General features: G+C 43.9%; 4 protein-coding genes, 1 long non-coding RNA gene and 1 other non-coding gene across 6 annotated transcripts; 3 read left to right on the top strand and 3 right to left on the bottom strand.

Annotated features, from left to right (window-relative positions):
- Window positions 1-747: 747 nt before the first annotated feature.
- On the bottom strand, window positions 748-5751 carry LOC116654939. The gene is made up of 2 exons (XR_004310100.2): window positions 5141-5751; window positions 748-954 (listed from the first exon to the last, which is right to left on the bottom strand). It is a non-coding gene; the product is annotated as an uncharacterized LOC116654939 (long non-coding RNA).
- LOC6497964 lies at window positions 950-13730 on the top strand. Its single transcript, XM_001961769.4, has 6 exons — window positions 950-1207; window positions 7616-8385; window positions 9800-9965; window positions 10037-11745; window positions 11802-11942; window positions 11999-13730. The coding sequence occupies exons 1-6, from the start codon at window positions 1126-1128 to the stop codon at window positions 12851-12853; spliced, it is 3723 nt and encodes a 1240-aa protein (XP_001961805.1). The 5' UTR covers window positions 950-1125; the 3' UTR covers window positions 12854-13730.
- On the bottom strand, window positions 13368-16259 carry LOC6497565 (protein MCM10 homolog). The gene is made up of 2 exons (XM_001961770.4): window positions 14973-16259; window positions 13368-14912 (listed from the first exon to the last, which is right to left on the bottom strand). Exons 1-2 carry the CDS (start codon window positions 16132-16134, stop codon window positions 13747-13749), a joined length of 2328 nt encoding a protein of 775 aa, XP_001961806.1. The 5' UTR covers window positions 16135-16259; the 3' UTR covers window positions 13368-13746.
- Window positions 16260-18359: 2100 nt separating this feature from the next.
- On the top strand, window positions 18360-21839 carry LOC6497965 (GMP synthase [glutamine-hydrolyzing]). The gene is made up of 9 exons (XM_032451841.1): window positions 18360-18467; window positions 18531-18835; window positions 19091-19391; window positions 19451-19547; window positions 19613-19982; window positions 20041-20233; window positions 20288-20689; window positions 20750-20941; window positions 21001-21839. Exons 1-9 carry the CDS (start codon window positions 18378-18380, stop codon window positions 21100-21102), a joined length of 2052 nt encoding a protein of 683 aa, XP_032307732.1. The 5' UTR covers window positions 18360-18377; the 3' UTR covers window positions 21103-21839.
- LOC116654984 lies at window positions 18875-19010 on the top strand. Its single transcript, XR_004310150.1, has one exon.
- LOC6497564 lies at window positions 21801-22796 on the bottom strand. The gene is made up of 2 exons (XM_001961772.4): window positions 22174-22796; window positions 21801-22119 (listed from the first exon to the last, which is right to left on the bottom strand). Exons 1-2 carry the CDS (start codon window positions 22621-22623, stop codon window positions 21841-21843), a joined length of 729 nt encoding a protein of 242 aa, XP_001961808.1. The 5' UTR covers window positions 22624-22796; the 3' UTR covers window positions 21801-21840.
- Between the last annotated feature and the right edge of the window lie 41 nt (window positions 22797-22837).

Raw genomic sequence — 22837 nt, 5'->3', positions numbered from 1 at the left:
AGAGTGGAGCATAGTGGAGTACTCCATGGAGTACACGTACTTCCACTTTGTTTGGCTCTTTTCATGGCACGTCCTCCTCGAGTGTTTGGCTGGTACTTGCTTGGAATTCGTTAGTTTTGGGTTTGCCGCATGTCAGTCTTTGATTTTTATTCTCCTTCAAGTGGCAAATTAACTATCATGTCAAGTATTTTAAATTAAAGTGCGTTAGCTCAGAGTTGGCAAACATCTACATAGAATAATGTGCCAATTTCTTAAGTTTTTTAAGTCTAAACCCACAGACAATGAAGTAATCTCTCAAATACAAAACAAATTACTTGCCCAAATAACTTAATTAAATTATTCCATTTAAAAACCAATTAAAACAAGACAAATGATTCGCAACAAAATGAATTGCTAAAAAAATAGATAAAAAACTCCACTCCCCAGAAAGTCAATACCATAAGCTTTCAGACCTGGCGGTAACCAAAAATAGAAACCAAACACCATTTAATAACAATATCGATAAATTTGTAATTCCATAAAAAGAAAAAAAATTCGAAGCTCACTTTGAATTGCAATAATCACAAAATTCGTAGACCCCGAGGCATTTTAGAATTTGTTGGCGGAATTAACCGAATGATAAATTAAATAACAGCCGGGAGTGTGGGCGCCGCTATCAATAAAAAGAATTTTTATTAATAATACTCCAGTGGCCCTCAAAAACAAAAACAAACAAAAATTGAAAGAACACGACGACTTTTGGGGCACTTGATGTTGGCTGGTTTTTGTACTCATTGTTCTTTATTATTACTATTATTTTTTTCACATTTCCTGCTCGGCTTTGGCTCACACATTTCGCACATTAATTGAAAAATTCAGCTTATCAATTTGTGATCAAAGTAATTAACTTGGCTGACGACCCGAACGTGGCTAATTGCCGACATCATTGAAAAAGAAGACCAGCGCAGATAAAAACTGAAAACAACAAACAAAATGAATAAAAATATACTGTATAAGGTTTGGCAAAAAATAAAAATAAACTATATAATTGTGAAAATAATTCATAATTAAACAAGTGAAGAAAAAAAGCCAAAATTGGCCAAGTGATTACAGACTTTTAGCCCGAAAGTACCAACCACAACTGAGATGGCTTTCAAGTACACTACTAGTACACTTATTGTGACACTTTTCACAATTGTCATTCAACAAAGGCAACACTATTGTTTGGGTAAGTAAGACAAATATTTAGTAAAAAAAAATATTAAGACAAAGCCCCAAAAAACTCATACAACCCACAATGAATTGAGTAATTCTTGAAAAATTTCAAGCCGAGGCAGTTCTACTTTTTATTGAATAATAAAATAAATTGTTGGCATAGAGTCATACGTTCAACAAGTAAAATAATTTAAATTCTACTCTAGTGTTACCTTTACAATAAATATATTTGCATAAACACTTAAGACTTGGGAAAGATTTACGACTTTCAGGGACTCCAAACTATTAAAGAAAATAAAGTGCTTAGAAAGCAAGAGTCTTATGTGTTGAGTTCATATTGATTTAAAAAATTGTTAAAATTATATTTCGTAAAAAAACTCTCTTCCAAAACCAGTTTTTTGCATTTTCAGTAAGGGTAATAAAAGTTCAGGTACCCTGCTCCCCTTTTTATTTATCTAATCCAATTAATACCCGATTGTCTGGTAATTAAAATCGACTTATCTGGGGTATATGGTCCACCCATTAGGCCCCTTCTCTGCCCCTCACCAGGTATTTGGGTAAATAAAAACGCCATAAAATGCAATTACACTTATTTGCATCGAGTGGCAGCCAACAAACCCCAAAGATAACTTTTATTCAAACAATCGCGGTGCGTGGGAATCCAGACGAAGATATCAGGCCACTTTTATGACCCTTCCTCAAAGGGAGTAGCTCTGGAGTTCAGATCGGAGCTCTTTTATCTGGTTTATGATGCACTGCTGAGCTCATAATTACAACTGCAGTGCGTTCTATGAAGCCCACAAGGTTTATTCGATTGGCACAGGTGTGAACTGACGCTTTATTCAACAGACAGCTTTGACAAGTTGGTAAGCGATATGTGGGCCTGGCTCTGTGCCTGTCTGGCTGACTGACGGATGGTGATGGACGGAACTACTACCGAGAAGGCCTCAGGGACTATACTGAAAAAAAGTGGGCTTGAAACTAAGAGTTTAAACAGGAGGAGAAATATTTCTGTAAGGCAGTACAGGGTAGTAGATAGTCTATATAATTACTTGATAAATAAAACATATTTCTCTTTGTGTATGACGTGCAGAGTGAGCACAAAACACACCCAATACCACTTTTTATCCCGCTGTGCAGACGCCAGATATGATATATATTTTTGGGGGATGACTTACTTATATTCCTCTACAGCTGACACTCATGGTCCTTTAATGCATTGTATTTTTAGTTGTTTTTTGCCCGTCAAGTTGAATGCACTGTATTCTGCCCAATGACGCCTTCATCGGTCAATCAGTCACCCGGGTTAAAGGTGTCGAAATGCCTGCCAGCTGTCGCGGCCTGCCAGCCCCTTCCCTGCGGACTTTAAGAATTTATGTGCAATCAATTAAGTCAATAGGTGTGTGCCTCCGTTCCGAGTTTATTTCCAGTATTTTTTTACGAACATTTAAGTGGCTCGCAAGTCCGCCTCCGGCTGTTCCATGACTTCAATTAAAGTATTTTGTTCAGTAACTGGTACTTTCAGATATTCGCCAAAAAGATAAAAAGTACTCGTGCGAAATCCTCTTACTTATTATTTTAGTTCTCTATCACTTAGAGTGCCACAAACAATCTACAAATTATTGTATTTGCCAAAAGTTCCAGCTAGTTATTTCATATTTTCCTCACACATGAATAGATTTATGAGCGGGCTTGACACATTTATCAGACACCAAGGTTGTTGTCTTGTCTTGCAGAGAACTTTAAATTTGCATAACAAAAAATCATAACAAAACAAGAAAGGAAAGCTAACTTCGGGCGGAGCCGAAGTTGATATACCCTTGCAGTTCAGTCGCAGTCCGCTAGATGGCGCCACGCATCTTATATTATTAGATATATAGCGGATCGTATATAGTCGGCCGATCCTTATGAAATTTGGCATATCGAATTATTTTGCCAAAAGAATAATCTGTACCAAATCCCATCTTTCTAACTTAAAAAACACCAAAGTTATTCCAATTTCGATCGTTCTATGACAGCTATAGGATATAGTCGGCCGATCCTTATGAAATTTTGCACACAAGATATTTTGGTCAAATATAACATGTGTGGAAAGTCCCAACCCTCTAACTTAAAAAACACCAAAGTTATGGCATTTCCGATCAATCAGTTATATGGCAGCTATAGGATATAGTCGACCGATCCCGGCCGTTCCGACTTATATACTGCCTGCAAAGGAAAGAAGGGTGTGTGCAAAGTTTCAACTCGAAAGCTTTAAAACTGAGAGACTAGTTTGCGTAGAAACGGACAGACGGACAGACGGACAGACGGACATGCTCATATCGACTCAGGAGGTGATCCTGATCAAGAATATATATACTTTATAGGGTCGGAGATGTCTCCTTCACTGCGTTGCACACTTTTGACCAAAATTATAATACCCTCTGCAAGGGTATAAAAAGTGAAATCCATTTATGAGATCTGTCTCTGCCACTGTCTGTAGGATTGTCGCACCCAGGCTGGGATCCCAGAACTGCCATGATTCAGATCCAGAAATCGAGTTTATAATGCAATCCCATTCAGTACCAGTTGCAGACCTTCTAGTCTGCAATCTGCATTAATTTTGATGACTCTTTTTATGGAAACGTTTTCCGGCTTAAGATACAGTCCTTCCCAGTCGAATAATGGTTATAAATATATGATTTCTTTTTAAATATTTTATAAATTTTAGTATTCTAAATAGTCCTTTGCAGTTTGACTAATTATAGACCCTATTAATTAGCATTAATTAGCATATACTTTAAGGTCTGACTTTGACTAATGCTCTCCCGGCTGGCAAATGCTATTTGTGGTGATGACAGGGGGCAATTAGAGGAGCAGCCCATCGATCACCCCCGAGGGTCACTTGCTTTTTCGTGGACGTGCTCTTGGCTTTTTGGACACGGGTGTGTCTGCCTCATTTCACCCTGAATCCCCTGCCATGGACAGAGTCTTTGAAGTCAACTTGGTGACTTCTAGTCTGCGATTATTCTGCAATTTCCTTTTTTTATTTTCTCTTTTTTCAAATCCCATTCACTGACTGTGCACTTCTTTGTACCAGACCGGAGAAAAAGTTGTAATGAAAATTACATTTAAATCAATAACAACAGTTTTTTTATGGTTAGTGGATATACTCTAACAAAGATGGGGTTCAGTTCTTTTTTAACTATCAGAAAGGGGAATATTGGGACTAAACTTTAAGCAAAAGAGCATACACTATCCTACCTCTGTAATGTCTTGAACAAACCAAGTATTTTCAATTGAATTTTCTTTGGCACCGGCAAAGACAAATTTTCAGGGCCAGCCTGGTGAGGAAATGGGAAAACATTCAAGACACTTCCACTCTCCACACACTTCAGTCGAGTGAAAGTAGAAAGCCAAGAGAAATGAATTTAATATTGCCAATCCACTACAGCTAAGGAAATAGAGCCAGGCCCGAAGATTGGCTTGGAGCAGGAACAGGAAGGAGAACAGGACATACACAATGGATGTCAGTGCCAAGGCAAATAGAAAACAAAGTCTGGCATACGCGACGTATGAGTAATGAAGAAAATAAAACAAAACAAAGTGCAACAAACACAAAGACAAGAAAATTGTCGGAAAATTTCAAGAAACAAAAAACAGAATCCTCAAACAAAGACAAAGTTTTCATTACGCAGCGGTGGCAGACAAATGGGTCTTGGATGCTGGAAAACTCCAAATGAGTCATCCAATGACCTCCGAGCCAAACACTAAAAAACAAGGACAATAAACCCTGCCCAGGAAACTGCAAAGGCTGAGGGGTGACAGGATAATCAAACAGACAAACAACTGTCGACCTAATTCGATGCAAAGTCAATTAATTCGAGCAGATTAATTAGTTTATGGGGAAACTAGTTGACATTTCATCCGCCGCCACGGCCGCACCTCATTTTGAAGTCTCAGTTACCTTTTGTGTCCTGTTGCCAGTATCCTGGCCAGTCCTCACTGCTCACCAAGTTCAGAGGGCAAAGGCCCAACTAATGGCCAAATGCCAGGGCCCAGGTCGCCGCCCATCAATTGTTGACAGTGCTGTCATTAACGTGTTGGCTACATGGAGAAAAACAACTGACTAATTGTATATTTTTTAAAATTTTGGAAGCTTTAGGCAAAGGTATAGAAGGCAACTTAATCCTTTTTCTCACAATTTTATTTTCAAGTGCTACTTCAAACAAGTCTAGTCGCCTCACAAAGTATGTCCTGTTGAGGTCATGTTTTGTCAACTGTCGGTGGGAGTTTTTAATGCGCCATTTGCTCGTTTTTTAATTGTCAACCTAATAGATAACCTAATAGTCTTAGTCCTTCCCTGTTTACGCTTTTATTCGTCCTGTCCTTTGTGGCTTTTTTGGGTTTTACGGTTGTTGACTTTCGTCCTGGGCTTGGTGGGCTGTTTGGGTTGTGGGTGAGTGGAATTTTTTATTGGTTTTATAGAGCTCTGGGCCTTGGGGAGTAGTCGGGGTCAAGTTGAATTAAATCGAGTACAGATTGGTAGTTGATACTTTAAAGACCGTTTATCAGAGGCATTCAAAAAAATATTATATTCATGGGAGTTTTAATTTATAAGGGTCTCAGAGAAGAGTGGGGAGTTTATTTAGTCCTAATCCTATAAAATATTTATTTTCCATCCCCAAACTCCACTTAATAGCTGTCATGGTCTGTCGGCAGTCTAGAATCTAGTCCTCACACCTTGCGGCAGGGAAATGTAAACACCTAGAATAAATGAATAAAAAAGCCGCTAATTGGACGCCCCAAAAGGTAGGCTAGCCTCCAGCCGGCTCAACTAAATGCCTGTCATAATTATGACCAAGCTTTTCAAGAGTTAACCAAATAGAGACACCCCCTCGACAACAAACACTCCATAGAGAGGGTTCCATGGCTCCCTTCCAACCAAAAACTATGGTGGGAAAATAGCTCCTTGATATGGCCTCCGGCCCGGCAAACATGATAAATAATAAAAATTGTTCATTACAATTGCTGACGCTCAGGCATGCGAAAAATGCTGATAAAATATGTAGATGAGGCATGTGGTTCCTGGTGTCTTCATATACTGGAGCGCGCATTTATAATGGCATTTTAAATGCTGGAAGGAGCGTGTCCTTGGCGTTCAGCGAGGGATTTTTGCCCGGCATGGCAAGGACTCACCCACAAAAAACCGAGTATATTAATGCTGTCAGCGTTCCTAATGAAATATATACTGAGCGGAAGGGGGGGCTGCTATGTGTGGCTCTCGCAGGATTAAGCCATCCTGGCAAATGGTGGCGCCAGTCCTGTTTATGTGAGAAACGCTTGCTCGAGATTTAGTGCCAAGTCCTTCAGCTCGCAAGACATTTAAGGAAGGAAATATGGAAAGGAGGAAGGATACGATCCTTGTGCACACTAATCAACTTTATTTTAAAAAGATTTTAAGAAAGAATTCATATCTAGATGGAAGGGGGAGCTGGAAATTATCACATAAACTGGGCATATATAACGCCCATTAAAACTTTATAGGGACAATCAATAGCTGCGATAAGAATAATAAAACAAAACTCATCCCTAATTAAACAGCATAAATAATTTTGGGAACTCCTATTTGTACAAATCAGAAATAGTTCTATCCGTTTAATTTCTGTTTACTCTATCACCCCCACAAAAAAAACCTGAAACTCATTCACACCATAACATTACAAGAGTTTTCCAGATACCCCTTCGGAAATATTTGTTCTACATTCTGTGGCATAAAATTGGGCCCAGGATATGAAGAGGAAAATTTGTAACCAATTATGCTCGGGGTTGTAGTTTTTCCGCACCACAAAGAGTTTATCGCTATCACAAAATCAATACGCAACTCGATGACGCCGACACTCGAGCTGATAGGGGGAGCAAAGGACCCTGGACGGGGACGGACAGGCGTCATTTTGATAACCCATATGCTAATAACTAATATCTATATTATATTTATTTATCGCCTGTATTGGACTCTGACTCGCATGCAAACAGGCCCGACAACAATCGTGGCTCGTTAGGAGGGAAATCTTATCAAATTACGCATACGCCGTGTAGGCTGAGTGTTGGAGAGGGTTGGTTTTTGGGGGGTTCTACTATATTAAGGTCATCGCGGGCTTATTAAACTAAATCATTTGATTGGATTTGATGGCGACTGTCAGTCCACAACCCCTGAGGTTATACAAAAAGTATATTTCCTTTTTTGAAAGCAGACTCTTTGGGTGGATTATTGTAAATGGAAATGAATCCCTCTTGAAGTGAGTGGCCAGCAACCACTTGTGGCAGCATCAGGAAACACACCACTGACCCACACAATGGCCAACCCCCACCCCTATACAGTGCCACATGACGCCATTCCTATTGACTGACTTTTTCCACCCTTTATTATCCTTTTTTGCAGCCGACAATGTTTACTTTCCCAGCAAGGAGGTGAAACTCAATCTGCCCATAAACGAGGAATCGGAGAGCCTCTTCTCGAAGATGCCGCTGGCCCAGTTCCAAGTCCTGCATATGGAGAGCAACCAACTGGCCACTGACTACATCTACAGCCTGGAGGACAACTCCCTGCTGCGAATCAATATCACCTCTGGGGAGATATTCATGCGAACGGACTACAAGCCCCTGAACGGAAGCGTGAAATATGTGGTCACTGCCTTTCCCAGAGAGCAGCCGGAGAACGAACTGCTGCCCGTAACCCATCTCACCTTGGAGGTTGTTCCGCAATCACTGGAGGACTATTGCGAAGAGTTGGAGAACGTTTGCTTTTGGAGCAGTGCCCAGTACAGTATAGCGGAATCGCATGGGGAGTACAGGAGACGAGAGTCCTTCGAACCGGTGCTCATAGGAGCTTTAAGTTCCAGAGCAGCCAGGTACCTTTGCCACGTGACTCTGGATTACTCCATCACGACGGGCAGTTCCCATTTCATCCTGAAACAAAACCGGCTCTACTCCCGGAAGCCTCTGGATCACGACGAACTCAACGGCCTGAACGCCAAAGCGGGTGAGCTCTATACCAGGATTACCTGCACCGCCAAACTGTTCAACAAGGAGCTGAAGAAATTCTCACGCGCCTTCGACATCAAGCTCCTCGATCGCAACGACAATGGACCAAAGTTGCAGGAGAGCGATTCCAAGTTCGATTTCTTTATGGATCATCCCTTTTTCCAGGCGGTGAGTTCGGGGGTCACAGGTTTTTAGTGGTACAGGACCTGGCGGGGGATGGAGTCGGACTGTACCGACTAGACCCTGCCCAGACAATTGTCTGCCGGCTGTCTGGGAGTTCACTGGGTGCGGGCTTATTGAATCCTGGCATGATGAACGCCCCAAGAGCACGCAACCAAGTCCCATGCACTGAAAGAAACTTATAAATTGCTTCTCAAATTATGATATAGAAAAAGGAAGTCAAATTTTATGATTCAAAGGATATCCCATAGAAGGAAAATTAATATTGTTTATTTCCAAAAAGATTTAAAAATATTTCCGAGTGCATTGAAAGACACTGTCAGAATGAAGTCTCTGCTTCGGTCACCCTGCCATTATTTGGCCATTACCGCGTCTGGGTCCTTCCGAGTTTGTTTTGGGGGTTGAGACTCAGTGCCTAATAGATAAACTTGGCCACATCCGCGACTCCTTGCCACGCCCCTCGCCCCTCGTCTCCTATGTTGCCATTAAAAACGCGTAACGTTTATGGGCTTTTATGATTGGAGCATGACAGACAGGATAGAGGAGCAGGAGGAGCTGGGACGGCACTAGTTGAAGTCGGACACAGTGCCTTAAAGTTGCCACAATAGAGTAAGTTATGTTGTCGTGTTCGAAACAAGCCAAGCCTATCCCCAAGGATCTGCGAAGTGTGTCAGTTTGGCAGCAGATAGTGGTATCTCCTCCTCCTCCTCGTCCTCCATCCAGGTGGAGTAATTGGTTTTGCACTAAAGTCCCTCCATTACAAATTGCTCTATATGGCGGTACATTTAAATAAGTGTAATGGACATTTTATTTTATTTGGAAGAAAATTACAGGCGACATGTTTGGCCATAAAAAGGACATAAGTTTTCAAAGGACACACCTAAGATACCTCAGTAAAAATAGATAATAGGGATTTGGAATGTCTGTTTAATAACAGTTCTTAAAGACAGTTTAAGTCATTAGATTCAACTCGAAACTCTGACATAGAATTAATTAAATTAAAGAATTAAAAGCCAAGTCCCAAAAGGGTTTCTTCCGAAACTTAACCCACATATTATTCAAATTATATGTCCTTCCTACCTTAACAAGAGTAACAATGGTTTTCCAACTAAAGCCCAAGTCCTCGCTAGAAAACACCTCGCTAATGTCCTTGCCCCTGGGATACATTAAAAGGCGAAGGGGTTCGAGAATGTCCTGGCCATGCAGGGGAGAAATGTCAGGTCCCCGAGGATGCGAAACCCCAACCTGACCTTGCGCTCAAATGAAATAACGCATCCTTGGAGGGCAGGCAGAACTGCAATTTTCCATGGGGGTGCCAAGTGGAATTTAATTAGCACTGGTCAGTAAATGCTAATGAAGCTACCACTAATTCAAAACCCCTGCCCACCATTTCTAATCCCAGAACGAGGAGGTGGGCGAGAAAATCATCTACCTGGACAAGGACACGCTGGCAGCGAATGCTCAACTGGTCTACGCCGTCCACAATGACACCAAAGATCTGCTCCGTCCGGACTGTCACGCCTACGAGGCTGATCACACAGGCCGCCCCCACACCATAGTCAGTTGTCGTGAGTATAGTAATTATGGCCTTACATCCTGTCCAGAGTAAGGACAGTGAGGATTTCCCTTTTCTTTTCAGAACTTCGTTTTTCACGCAGTGGAGTGTTCCATGAAACTCCTTACTGCGTCTCCTTGGAGTCCCGGGATCACACCATCGTAGGCCACAACGTTCAAATGTCAGCTACTGCCGACATTTGCATCCACATCGACCTGAGAAACCTGCATGGGACGCACCCGGCGCTACCCCAGGCCCTTCCGCTGCGATCCCCGGTACGCAGAATATTCGACGATGATGACTTCCACGGGGATTCGGGGTCTCGTGGCCGGGGTCCCGTCACAGTGGACTACGAGAAGGACGTCTCTGTGTACCGGACTGCATCTGCTTATAACAGGGTGGCTCAGCCGGACAGTTTTCAGGACCTGATGCGGATGCGCTCAATTCGATTCAACATCGTCGAGGATCGGAGCGGGGCCTTTGACATCACCCCGACAGCGGGGATTGTGTATGTGAGGAATCCCCAGGCCTTGGCGGAGGCGCCCGAGACTATATACTTCCTAAACGTGACCTGGATGGACAAGGAGCAACTCGCCCACGTCCGGGTGATCAATGTGCATCTGGTCCAGGGAAGGCCCGAGAACACTAGCTGCGAACTGCAGCTTAAATCTCGTTCGCAGACCTGCGCCCAGGTGAAGTACAGGAGTCAGTGCAATCAGTTCTGTGGCCTGGCCACCGGCGGCGGATCCTGCCAGTGGCGAGGCTCCAGCTCGGCAATGTTTAGCATCCGCTATGGATCATGTGTTCCCGAGGCGCGATATTGTCCGGATCGTGTGTGCGATCCTCTAGAGGAGCTCAATCCGATGGCCTGCCCCCAAGACTGTACACCAGCGAACAAGATAGTGGGCCCCCATTCGACGAATGAGAACAAACGGGGCATCTCTAGTGGATCGGGGACCTGCATTTGCGAGGACAACGGCCGGTGCTCCTGTGCTCCATTGGACGAAGAGCCCAAGACAAAGAAACCACGGAAGCGAAAGAACGAAACGGATGCGGAAACCCTTCTGGCGAGAAAGAGTGCCACTAGAGATCAATCCATGCAGGATCCTGTGCTCCTGGGTGTCCTAAACGTAGCCGGTTTCGAATGCAATAGATCCTGCATGTTTTTCCTCATAAGCTGCCCGTTGGTTGTGGTTTTCCTGCTCCTCTGCTTGCTCCTGACCCAACGGAAGATGATAAAGCGGCGTCTGGGCAAGCAGTCCTTGACACCATCCACCAAACAAGCTCCCGCAGAGCCTGGCGATGGAGATCTTCCCCTAATGCCGCTTCAGAGTGGATTCAAGTTTGAGAGCTCCGATGGCAAATGGGAGTTTCCCCGGGAAAAACTCACCCTCGATGTGGTGCTGGGTGAGGGTGAATTCGGTCAAGTCCTGAAGGGTTATGCCACGGAGATAGCAGGACTACCGGATGTAACCACTGTGGCGGTGAAGATGCTAAAGAAGGGCGCTAATTCCGTGGAGTACATGGCTCTGCTGTCCGAGTTCCAGCTGCTCCAGGAGGTCTCACATCCGAATGTAATCAAGCTTTTAGGAGCCTGCACAACATCCTCGGAACCGCTTCTCATCATCGAATATGCCCGGTATGGTTCCCTAAGGAGCTATCTTCGGCTGAGCCGCAAAATTGAGTTTTGTGGTGTGGATTTCGCGGACGGGGTGGAGCCCGTCAGTGCCAAGATGATGCTTACCTTTGCCTGGCAAATTTGCAAGGGAATGGCTTACCTCACGGAACTCAAGGTGGGTTAGCTTATTTTTCATTATAAACTATTATTCTACCAATTTCTATTTAAAAGTTGGTTCACCGGGATTTGGCCGCTCGGAATGTCCTTTTGGCGGATGGCAAGATTTGTAAAATATCCGATTTTGGCCTGACCCGAGATGTCTACGAGGATGATGCCTACTTAAAACGTTCCAGAGATAGGGTTCCTGTCAAGGTAGGTGTCTCAAGCCCGCACAAATTTTCATTTTCTATAAATTGTATCGATTCCAGTGGATGGCCCCCGAATCCCTGGCGGATCATGTGTACACCAGCAAATCGGATGTTTGGGCCTTCGGCGTTCTCTGTTGGGAATTAATAACCCTGGGAGCTTCTCCGTATCCTGGCATAGCGCCTCAGAATTTGTGGTCCCTTTTGAAGACGGGATACAGGATGGAGAGGCCGGAGAACTGTTCGGAGGAAGTATACTCTACTGTGCGGGGCTGCTGGGCGGACGAACCAAATGGGAGACCATCGTTCAAGTTTCTGGCCTCGGAGTTCGAAAAACTGCTCGGAAACAATGCTAAGTATATCGACCTGGAGACGAATGCCGTTTCGAATCCCTTATATTGCGGCGATGATGCCGCACTAATGACCCCCAGCGACTTGGCTGAGCCGGACTCCCTGCAGCATTTGTGGTGGCCACCCAAGGTTGCCTACGATATCCACGATCAGGGAACCAGCTACGACCAGTCTGAGGCAGAGATGCCAACCATTTCCATGGCACCACCTGGGTACGACTTGCCACGCCCCCTGATTGACACCAACTCCAAGGAGCAGGTGTTGAGATACGAGAACGATTTGAGGTTTCCTTTGAATATCCGAAAGTCCAGCTGCACTCCCAGCTACAGCAACATGACAAGTGGCTCTCCCGTGGCCACAGCTCTGCCCCAATATGCAGTGCCTGTTAAGAGGAATCACTCCTATCTCGACATGACCAACAAGAGTCTCATTCCGGATAATCTGGACAGCAGGGATTTTGAAAAGCATCTTTCGAAAACGATCTCCTTCCGCTTCTCCAGTTTGCTGAATCTAAAGGAGACGACAGAAGCATCTCCGGGACAGCAGCAGGAGGAAAATGCTGTCTAGAGCAAGATTCTTTTCCATCCTTCGATGTGTATAGTTTCTCCCACCTACTAAGTTCCACAGTGTCTCAATGGCGCCTGTTTTTCAGTTCAAAGTGTTTGTTGATTAGTTTTAGTTTTACGTTTAATCTTATAGCTTTATTCCAATGCCAAAAAATAGATTGAAAACGAATCGAATTAGATTTCGAATACTCCAAAGCATTTATAAGAAAGTAAATAATACTTACTCCAATTAAATCATAACCTTTTGACCTTCAATTACATAAATGCATTTAAAAATCCATTCTTTTTATGCCAATTTTTATAAAATCTAACAAGGCTTATGCAGTGAACAAATATTTTAAAGTTTTAAGATAATAAATAATACTTTTTGTACAAATCTAGATATAGGGATCGTATATCGTTTAATTTCAAGAGCTTATAGTGTGCCTAATTTTAATTAATTACTTTTTAATACATCTCCTAGTGTTCCTTTTAGTTAGTCTTCTATAAAATGTGATTAAGCGATTTTTTAAATGTTTAGGTTAAAATTGAATTTTATTTTTCAGTCATAGGTTAAGAGTTGCATTCATCTTCATCACATTAAAAAATTCACATTCATAAAAGGTTTATTTGGTACACCTGGTACTTGACTAAATTTACAAGCAACCTGCACCCACAATCTCACAGGCACTTTAGATTTTTAGGCTTTTGGGCGCTTTTACTTATTTATCTAAGATTCATTTTTAACTGCCAAATAGCGATCAACCAATGGACTGTAAATATTTGTACGTATTGCATATGCTATTAAACATTAAACTTTAAATTATATAAATAAAATGTAAACTTGTGCAAACAATCCACATAAAGCAAATAAAGAAACAACTTTACGCCAACAAAAATGGGGAAATTAACTGCCTACTCCTCGTCGGGTACCAAGAGATTGAGGTTGGCACTATTGGCCACACTCCCCAAGAACACCTCCTCATCGCCTCGAATGGATAAGGACTCCCTGCCGGTGAGGACCTTCTTTTCCCGAATCATTCCCGATCTTTCCCAGCGCGAACCCTTGCAGTTCTTGCAGCTCTGTTTGGGCAGCTTGAACACCGTGGTTGTGCGATTTCCGCAGTCCTTACACTGGAAGAAACGCTTTTCGGCATCGACAACCTTAAGCGGGTGTTTTTCCTGCTTGCAGCGATCGGAGGCGGAGAAGGCGGTGTACTTGCACACTTGACAGATGACGGCTTTGCAGGGCATCTTGTAGGTACCCAGCATCTTCTCCTCCATGGCCTCTTTCCGCTCCAGCTTGTTAAAGTACTCCTCCTGGGCCTCCCGCTCTCGCATCTCCACTAGATTCGTGTGCGACGAGGTGGCCGCCATGATTCGCTCAATACGAGACTTACGCATCAGCTCGCGCTCCTCTTCCTCTATTTTTTGCCGCTTAGCGCTGCTAGAGAACTTGTCATTGAGCTCATCGATAGCTCTCCTTTTGCCCGTTTCAGTGCCTCTGGTTGAGTTGGGATTGACCTTTTCCAGGGGTTTCTTCTTCAACAGTGCAGCTGCCCTCATTTTGGCACTTTGAGCTTGTCGTGCTCCTACATTGATATCAAAGGAGAAGTTCTCGCTGCCAGACAGTTTCGGCGTCAAACTGGCGTCAAAAGAAAACCCCCGATTCTTGAACTTGTCCGGCACGTTAACCGGTGTAGTGGGTGTACTAGGTGTCACTGTGGATTCCACTTTACTGGCTTCCCCCAATACATGATCCTTGGCTTCGTTTGCCTTTTCAAACCGTTCATTTTCAGCCTTCAACATACGCAACCGCTCCAGATCCTTGTTTCTTTGTTTAGAAGAGGCTTCTACGCCACCTGCTGATCGGGAAATCGGACCCGTACGTTCAGCGTAGGGTACAGACTGCGGCGTGGCTGATCTCGGCTTGGAGGCGTGGTCTGCTGTATGAGCGAAAGGCGACACATCGTAGCCAGCCAGCATGCTTAGCCGATCGCGTTCCTTGTTGATTAGTTTTGAGCTCTTTTTGGCCGGCACTGCCGTAAAAGATTGTCCGCCGTAAAAGACCTCCGTTTTGCCTGGAAAGAATAACAAATAAATGAACAGATTTGTGGATAATGAATTCTGATAATACTTACCCAATACTTTGTTTCTCAGCTCATTCAGGCCACGACCAGCAGTGGCCGATTGAAGCTCTGATCGCCTCGACATCTTTCCGTACTCCCGTTTCACGTGAAATATGCAATAGTCACAATCGGTTATGTTAACAACTGAAGTACACTTTTCACCATTCTTTTTGGTTGCGCGACACGTGCCCAAGTCTTTGGACTGTCCCAAGATCATAACCTTTTGGGAGGTGTCGATTGACAAGCAGGCCACGTCGGAGCTTCCTGCTCGTCGCTCGAAAATGGTAGGATTGAGGACGGCCAGACACATGCCTTCAGCGGTTTTCCACAGCGCTTTGTGAGCCTCCTTGAAGAGGAACAGAGATATGGTTTTGATCTCCCCTCGTAGATCGGATAGCTTCCATGTCGAGTAGGGATCACCTTTTTTTGTGTTCTTTACGGGATTCTTGGAAACCAGGGCGCCAGCAATGACCCAATCTTTGGCCAGGTCACCACGCTCAATGTGAAACGCCACTCCGGAGAAGGGCACTGCCTTCCGTTCCCCCATACGCTCTTGAAGGAGCGAACTGGAGATCAATGGGTTAATCATGCGCAGTCCGAAAACAGGATCCGTAAAAACAGCGGACACAGGAGCACTCGGCTGAGAGGAGGCGGCCACTGCTGCTGCAGCAGGCGGAGGCCTTTGAAAGGAGCTGCTAACAGTAGACTGCCGCTTGATGGGATTGTGAGGATTTTTGAGAGGCTGCGGAGTGGATGTCACCATCTTGCTGCTCTTGAGGGCATTATCCACCTCCCTAGCCACCTTTGACTCATGAGCAGTCTCTCGCTGCTGCTTCAGCGATTTGTTTATATTGCTTCCGTACTCATTATACTTGCGTTCCAGGTAATTCTTGACCTCCTCATCGTCGGACGAGTCCAGTTCCGGTTCGTTAATAGCCAATGGCTTCTCCTTCGTCGGTTTCACGGTCTTTTCGTAACTAAAGGCATCTGCAAAAGTGCTGTCTTCTCGGAGTTTTGGAACAGCATTCGCCAAAGTGGGTGCGGGTTTCGGTTTCTCCGGTTTTGCTGATTCTGCATCGTCGTTTTCCGCTGCACCCAGCAGTTTCTCCAGGGCCATAATCTCGTCCTCATCTTCGATACTAATATCTGTCTGGGACACATTTGCAGGAGTCATTTGATCAGTTTTATACAAAGAATTTTATGCAATTATAGAGATTTCCCCGCGAGTTTCCACAACGAGCGCAAAACAAATCACTTTTGGCGGGCTAGGTGTGACCGTTGATGTTATTGTTGTTTTTGAAACTGCATTTTTAGAGATGGTATTTTTGAATATTTAATTAAAATTAAATATTAAATTTGAATTAAGTACGAAAATAACTGTAAGTGGTCTTTAAATAATTTGTAATTTAACCTTGAGATTGGGTATTATTTAAACAGTTTTAAAGAATCCGAGTCTGATCTCAAATCCATAACTTCAATATAATATTTTTGAACTGTATATCCTTATATTTAAATTGTAAACTAACTATTGATCCCTTAGAAGATTAATCATAAAGATAAAGATTAATCTTTTACAATATATATTATGGTAACTATCATCATTTAAAAATGGGAAATTTTGCGCGTTTAGTATTTTTCAGTAACGCCACTTTTTCCAGTAGCAAGTTACGGTCACACTGCTCGTCAATAAGTCATCTTTCGGCTTTAATTCACGAAAAAATTGCAATATAGAAGAAAAATAGATAATTGTGCCTAAAAGCGGTCAATATAACGCCCCAATTTGCAGCCGTTAATGGGTAACGAAAGTAAATCGTTGCGGAAATTGTGGCTAATACGCGTAACTGCGGTGCGAAGCAGCTGAAGAAAGAGAACAGATAAAGTGGCGAAAGAGAAGAGAAGAGAACGGGGACCGCTAACAAAACGGATCGCGAGCTAGTGTTTAAGCATAAAGTTTTCCACTGTTTTCCCCCAGAGGCTTTCCACGGACTTCCCGTCCCAACTTTTGAGCCTTACGCGGCCAAAACGACGACGACACACAGCAGGTAAGAGAGTGCGAACGAAGGATACGCTCGCACACACAGGAATCGCACTTTGCCATGCGGCTCAGCACTTTTTGGCTTTGACTCTGGCTATGGCTATGGCTATGGCCCACCCACACACGCCGCTCCCCGCCGCAGCCCCACCTGGCCCCAAAGTGCATGTGCAATCTGCTTCAACCACATTTCGCCCTTTTTTTCTTGCCACTTTTTTGCCCATTGCTAGCTGATTTATTTTGCAAACATCTCGTGGCCATTTTGTGGTTATAAGCGCCGCTTGCGGGCCGCTATTTCCACGTGTATTTGTGCCATTTGTGTTGGTGGTTGTGCCCACATATTGAGTTACATCCCACCACGAGGGCCCGGGTTGTTGCTATTGTTGTTTTTGATAACCTTTCGCATCTTGAACGGCGGCCTTATCAACATTTTTGCGGAGCAGCGGTGGGGTTGGTGAGGGGGGGCGGCAAGGAGAGCAATGCTCCAGCTTACATCACAGGCTTCGCATCGCATCAGTGACCTAATGCAACTTTAACCCTTGGCATGGCCTTGATGTTCCACTGCATCCGACCGAGTTCTCTTAGATACTTTAGATATTTTTAGATTTTTTTTGCATGAATGCTTAAATTTATTTTTTAAAAATTAAACAAAAATAATAAACATAGATTTTTTAGAAAATACAATTTGCCTTTAATATTTGGCACACTGTTGTTTTTGTTATTTATTTTCCTCCTTGCGCATTTTCCTTCCCATCTCTGTTTTCCCCCAACCCAATTCCTCTCTTGTACTTTCGCTCTCTTTCTCTATTCCGCTCATTTCGCATTTACGTTTTCGCCTGTCATCTGTGGCGGTCAGTAGCCGGCGCCCCCATTCCCCGCATTCGCCTCCCAGGCTCTTGGTCAAATTTTAATTTTACAAAAAAAATAAGAAAAATCATATTTAAAATCAGAATAAAACCCCACCCCGTCCAAAGAAACACACACATTTGGTAGGCGTCGCCTGTTGTTGGCCTTGTTTTTCTCGCTTCGGAGCTCCTCGCCCTCTTGCACTTTTCACCTCTGTGACGTGACGAATATGTTTGCCAATGTTTGTTGTCTACCGTAGAGCGTCCTGGCCGGCTGCATGTTGAATGTTTCTGCGAGTGCTCCACAAGATACTGCCGGTACGGTGAGCCACTCTATTCCCCCAGATTACTAGATAAGAAAAATATATACCCTGCCTCTTAGCCCAGCTCATAGCCTTGCATTCCCAGCTTCGATTGCAGCCACAATTGGAGCATAAATAAGCCGCTCAATCGATCCCTCGACCAGTCGAGATTCTCCGCTAGCTGCTGCTAAACTGACACTCGACTTTTTGCTCTTTTCAGTGCTGCAACGATAAAGAAATGAATTCAAATATATTTCTGGGCACAGCAGAGAATGGCCTGCGGCACGATAAGATTGTTATTCTGGACGCCGGAGCACAGTATGGCAAGGTGAGTATACATTCTTCTAAGTGTGTGGCGAAGAATATATTCATATTCTCATTTTTTCCAAAGGTAATCGATCGGAAAGTACGTGAACTGCTCGTAGAATCGGACATCCTGCCTTTGGACACGCCAGCGACTACGATACGGAACAATGGCTATCGGGGAATCATCATTTCCGGCGGACCCAACTCGGTCTATGCGGAGGATGCACCCAGCTACGACCCTGATCTGTTCAAGCTGAAGATTCCCATGCTGGGCATCTGCTACGGCATGCAGTTGATCAACAAAGAATTCGGCGGAACAGTCCTCAAAAAGAATGTGCGGGAGGATGGTCAGCAGAACATCGAGATAGAGACTTCATGCCCGCTTTTTAGGTGAGCATAAGCAGTGGCATTAGCGGAGGAGTCTCAGACAAGGCAGCAACAAGAAAGCACTTCAGTTGGCTAAGCTTAACCCTGTGCTGATACAATGCTGCCAGAATGAAGTCGGGGCCAAGAACATTTCAGTTTATTTTAGCCCGTAAACTGAACTACACGTGGTCGTACATTACTTAGATTTATTGAAAATTATGTAGTCTTTTATGAAGTTTAAGATTCCTCAGACTTATACCCATTTTTGTATTCCAACAGTCGCCTTAGTCGCACACAATCCGTGCTCCTAACACACGGAGACAGCGTGGAAAGGGTGGGCGACACCCTGAAGGTGGGTGGCTGGTCCACGAACCGAATAGTAACGGCCATCTATAACGAGGTTCTTAGAATCTACGGAGTCCAGTTCCACCCAGAGGTCGACCTAACCATTAACGGCAAACAGATGCTGTCAAACTTCCTGTACGAGATCTGCGAACTGACCCCCAACTTCACCATGGGCAGCAGGAAAGAGGAGTGCATACGATACATCCGAGAGAAAGTGGGAAGCAATAAGGTGTTGGTGAGTGGGAAAATTCATGCCTTCTAAGGATCAGCTATTATAAAGTATTATTTTTTCAGCTGCTGGTCAGCGGCGGTGTGGATTCGAGTGTGTGTGCAGCTTTGCTCCGAAGAGCCCTATATCCTAATCAGATAATAGCCGTGCATGTGGATAATGGTATGAGAAGGATGATATTCATAAGAAAAGAGTACATATTAAAAAATTAAATATTATTCTTGAAGGTTTCATGCGCAAGGACGAAAGCGAAAAGGTGGAACGTTCGCTGCGCGAGATCGGCATTGAATTGATCGTCCGGAAGGAAGGCTACACGTTCCTCAAGGGCACCACGCAAGTCAAGCGGCCCGGCCAGTACTCCGTGGTGGAAACGCCCATGCTCTGCCAGACCTATAACCCAGAGGAGAAGCGGAAGATAATTGGTGATATATTCGTCAAGGTGACAAACGATGTGGTTGCTGAGCTGAAACTGAAGCCCGAGGATGTACTACTAGCCCAGGGCACCCTCCGGCCAGACCTGATCGAGTCCGCCTCCAACATGGTCAGTACGAATGCAGAAACAATCAAAACCCATCACAACGATACGGATCTGATCAGGTATTACAAAATTTTTAATATTTTAAATAAAAATATTAATAATCCAATTACTTTACAGGGAACTTCGGAATGCGGGACGTGTTGTTGAGCCTTTGTGCGACTTCCACAAGGATGAGGTGCGGGATTTGGGAAATGATCTTGGACTGCCTCCAGAACTGGTAGAGCGACAACCATTCCCCGGCCCTGGCCTCGCCATCCGCGTTCTCTGCGCTGAGGAGGCTTACATGGAAAAGGACTATTCTGAAACTCAGGCAAGTAAAATATTATTAATGCTTTCGATTGCTTATGTAAAGATATACTTTCAGGTCATTGCTCGAGTCATCGTGGACTACAAGAACAAGCTGCAAAAGAATCATGCTCTGATCAACAGGGTAACGGAAGCCACTAGCGAATCAGAGCAGAAGGATCTGCTACGCATCTCGGCCAACTCGCAAATCCAGGCCACTCTACTGCCCATCCGTTCCGTTGGCGTCCAGGGCGACAAGCGCACCTACAGCTATGTGGTGGGCCTATCGACGAGTCAGGAGCCCAACTGGCAGGATCTGCTCTTCCTTGCAAAGATCATACCCCGAATTCTGCACAACGTCAACAGGGTATGCTACGTCTTTGGAGAGCCCGTGCAGTATCTAGTGACGGATATCACGCACACCACATTGAACACGGTGATTTTGTCGCAGTTGAGGCAAGCGGATGCCATAGCCAATGAGGTTAAAAATTAGTTTAAATATTTATAGAGTTATTGGCTTACTATTTCTATGTGTTTTTAGATCATTATGCAAGCCGGTCTATACCGGAAAATTTCACAGATGCCTGTTGTTCTCATACCCGTGCACTTTGACCGAGATCCCATTAATCGTACGCCCTCCTGCAGAAGGTCGGTGGTGCTGCGACCGTTCATAACGAATGACTTCATGACTGGTGTTCCAGCAGAGCCTGGCTCTGCTCAACTCCCATTGCAGGTTAGCTATTATTAACTTTCTTTTAAAGAATACTTAAAGACTAGGTTGGTATTTCGCAGGTTTTAAATCAAATTGTACGCGACATATCCAAATTAGATGGAATCTCGAGGGTGCTGTACGACTTGACGGCCAAGCCACCGGGCACCACCGAGTGGGAATGATGCGTTCAAACCAAATCTTTCAAGAGCCATTTCATAGAAGTAGATGAGATAAACAATAACCAATCAACCATCGCAGGCGGCGGGCGCTCGAGACGAGGACAATAGCGGATCGATCGTCAGATCGATTAGCGGATGGGTCGATCCTAGCCGTCGGGGGCGTTGTAGCTGCTCCAGCCTTTTAGAGAGACACGTAAAACGAGCAATTGAGGAGGCGCTAAACACAACCGGAGTGCCGCTTCGAAATGGAAAACAATTCAGGTTCATAATATCGATAATACATGTGTATGTGTAATTAATGCGGAATTAAGCGAATCGATTTGTAACACAGACGGCAAACAATTTGCCACTTATACTTATGTACATTTTCATGTTTTGTTCCTTTTGTGAAAAGGAATGTGCCCACAAACCACGTAACAAACAAAAACAATTAATTTACGCATTTTTAGTTATATACATAAAATATATATTATATATACATACAGATATTAAATAATTGCAAAACAATACAAAGAAAAGTTCGAAAATTGTATATTTGCAGCAGGTGAGTGCGAAAGTGTTTTCGTGGCAAAAAGGCATACAAAAATTGTAAGAATACGAAACAAAAATATTGTAAGCTAAAATTATGAATTGTTATATAACGTCTATATTTAAAAAAAAAAAAAAGAAAATGGCGAACCCAGAAGCAAAAACAAGAACGATTATGATGATACAAGAAATGTAATAAAACGAAAAAGCTATTTAATGATCTTTTGGAGTTCCATGTACCCCCTTAATGTTGCCTTTGCCCTTTGCCTTCGTCTTGCCAAATACTTTGACTCCTTCGCTGGTTACCCTCTGCATTTTGTGGAACGCCTCCTGGGAGAGGACCAAGTTGGAATGCCTGTGATTTCGCAGTTGATCGAATGTTGCCATTTTCTTAATGATGGAGACACGCGGCTTAGGTTGCTCGCGAACGGGCTTTGCTCCTCTTGACGACTTCCTTTCTAGGGTGACTCCCGACGACGGAGCATACAAAGACTAACAAAAAAAAGTAATAAGTGAGGTGCCGGGATGGATAATTATCAGACCCACAAGATCCTTGGAAGGCTCCTTCTTTTCGCGACTAAACATGTGATTTAAGAACTGGAAATTGTCAGAGTAGAACAGTTTTTTCGATTGGGTCTGGCCCATGTGCTTCGCTGCCATCGCTTGGATGCGCTGCAGTGACACACTATACCGAAGCCGGTATATCATATGCTTCCAGTAATCAGGAGGTGAATCCGGTTTCATTTCCTCAGCAATCGCCTCCCAAATGCGATCCTTCAGGGGCAGATTGAAAAAGTCCTTGTGGAACTGATTCCACAAGCACTCATGATCGGCGTAGAGGGCTATCAGCTTCAGTTTGGTTCCAGCCTTGGCTATGATCTCAGGTCGATGAATGAAGGTAATGGTGCTCCTGTCCATTGAGGTGGAGCTACCATAGGTATACGTGTACTCCGATAGAGAGCCCTGCTCTTCGGAATCCTGCTGCCCGCGATTCATTTTTAATTTTTGTGTAAAAACTGATAATTTTTTAGAGCTATTATTGTTTAAACTTATACCTTGACATGTGAGTGCTATGATCCTCCATTTTTCCAGTAAACCAAGAAAGTAATATCGGTATTATTCTTTATTTTCCTCTACTTTGTAATATCAACTCACTTCGTGTCTTACATCTTATAATTGATACAATTAAGTTACTCGCGGGTAACATAGA

The sequence above is a fragment of the Drosophila ananassae genome, chromosome 3R, assembly GCF_017639315.1.
Source record: "Drosophila ananassae strain 14024-0371.13 chromosome 3R, ASM1763931v2, whole genome shotgun sequence".
NCBI lineage: Eukaryota > Metazoa > Arthropoda > Insecta > Diptera > Drosophilidae > Drosophila > Drosophila ananassae.
This window is presented reverse-complemented; position numbering and strand designations above follow the sequence as displayed.

Bases quoted from the DNA above. Each gene is read 5' to 3' on its own strand.
- LOC6497564 (XM_001961772.4), bottom strand. From the start codon at position 22,623: ATGAATCGCGGGCAGCAGGATTCCGAAGAGCAGGGCTCTCTATCGGAG. The intron at 22,120-22,173 runs GTGGGTCTGATA...TTTTTTTGTTAG, and splicing joins AGGAGCCTTCCAAGGATCTT to TCTTTGTATGCTCCGTCGTC.
- LOC6497965 (XM_032451841.1), top strand. From the start codon at position 18,378: ATGAATTCAAATATATTTCTGGGCACAGCAGAGAATGGCCTGCGGCAC. The intron at 19,548-19,612 runs GTATGAGAAGGA...TTATTCTTGAAG, and splicing joins AGCCGTGCATGTGGATAATG to GTTTCATGCGCAAGGACGAA. The intron at 20,234-20,287 runs GCAAGTAAAATA...ATATACTTTCAG, and splicing joins AGGACTATTCTGAAACTCAG to GTCATTGCTCGAGTCATCGT.
- LOC6497565 (XM_001961770.4), bottom strand. From the start codon at position 16,134: ATGACTCCTGCAAATGTGTCCCAGACAGATATTAGTATCGAAGATGAG. The intron at 14,913-14,972 runs GTAAGTATTATC...TATTCTTTCCAG, and splicing joins GCTGAGAAACAAAGTATTGG to GCAAAACGGAGGTCTTTTAC.
- LOC6497964 (XM_001961769.4), top strand. From the start codon at position 1,126: ATGGCTTTCAAGTACACTACTAGTACACTTATTGTGACACTTTTCACA. The intron at 1,208-7,615 runs GTAAGTAAGACA...CCTTTTTTGCAG, and splicing joins AAGGCAACACTATTGTTTGG to CCGACAATGTTTACTTTCCC. The intron at 11,943-11,998 runs GTAGGTGTCTCA...TATCGATTCCAG, and splicing joins GAGATAGGGTTCCTGTCAAG to TGGATGGCCCCCGAATCCCT.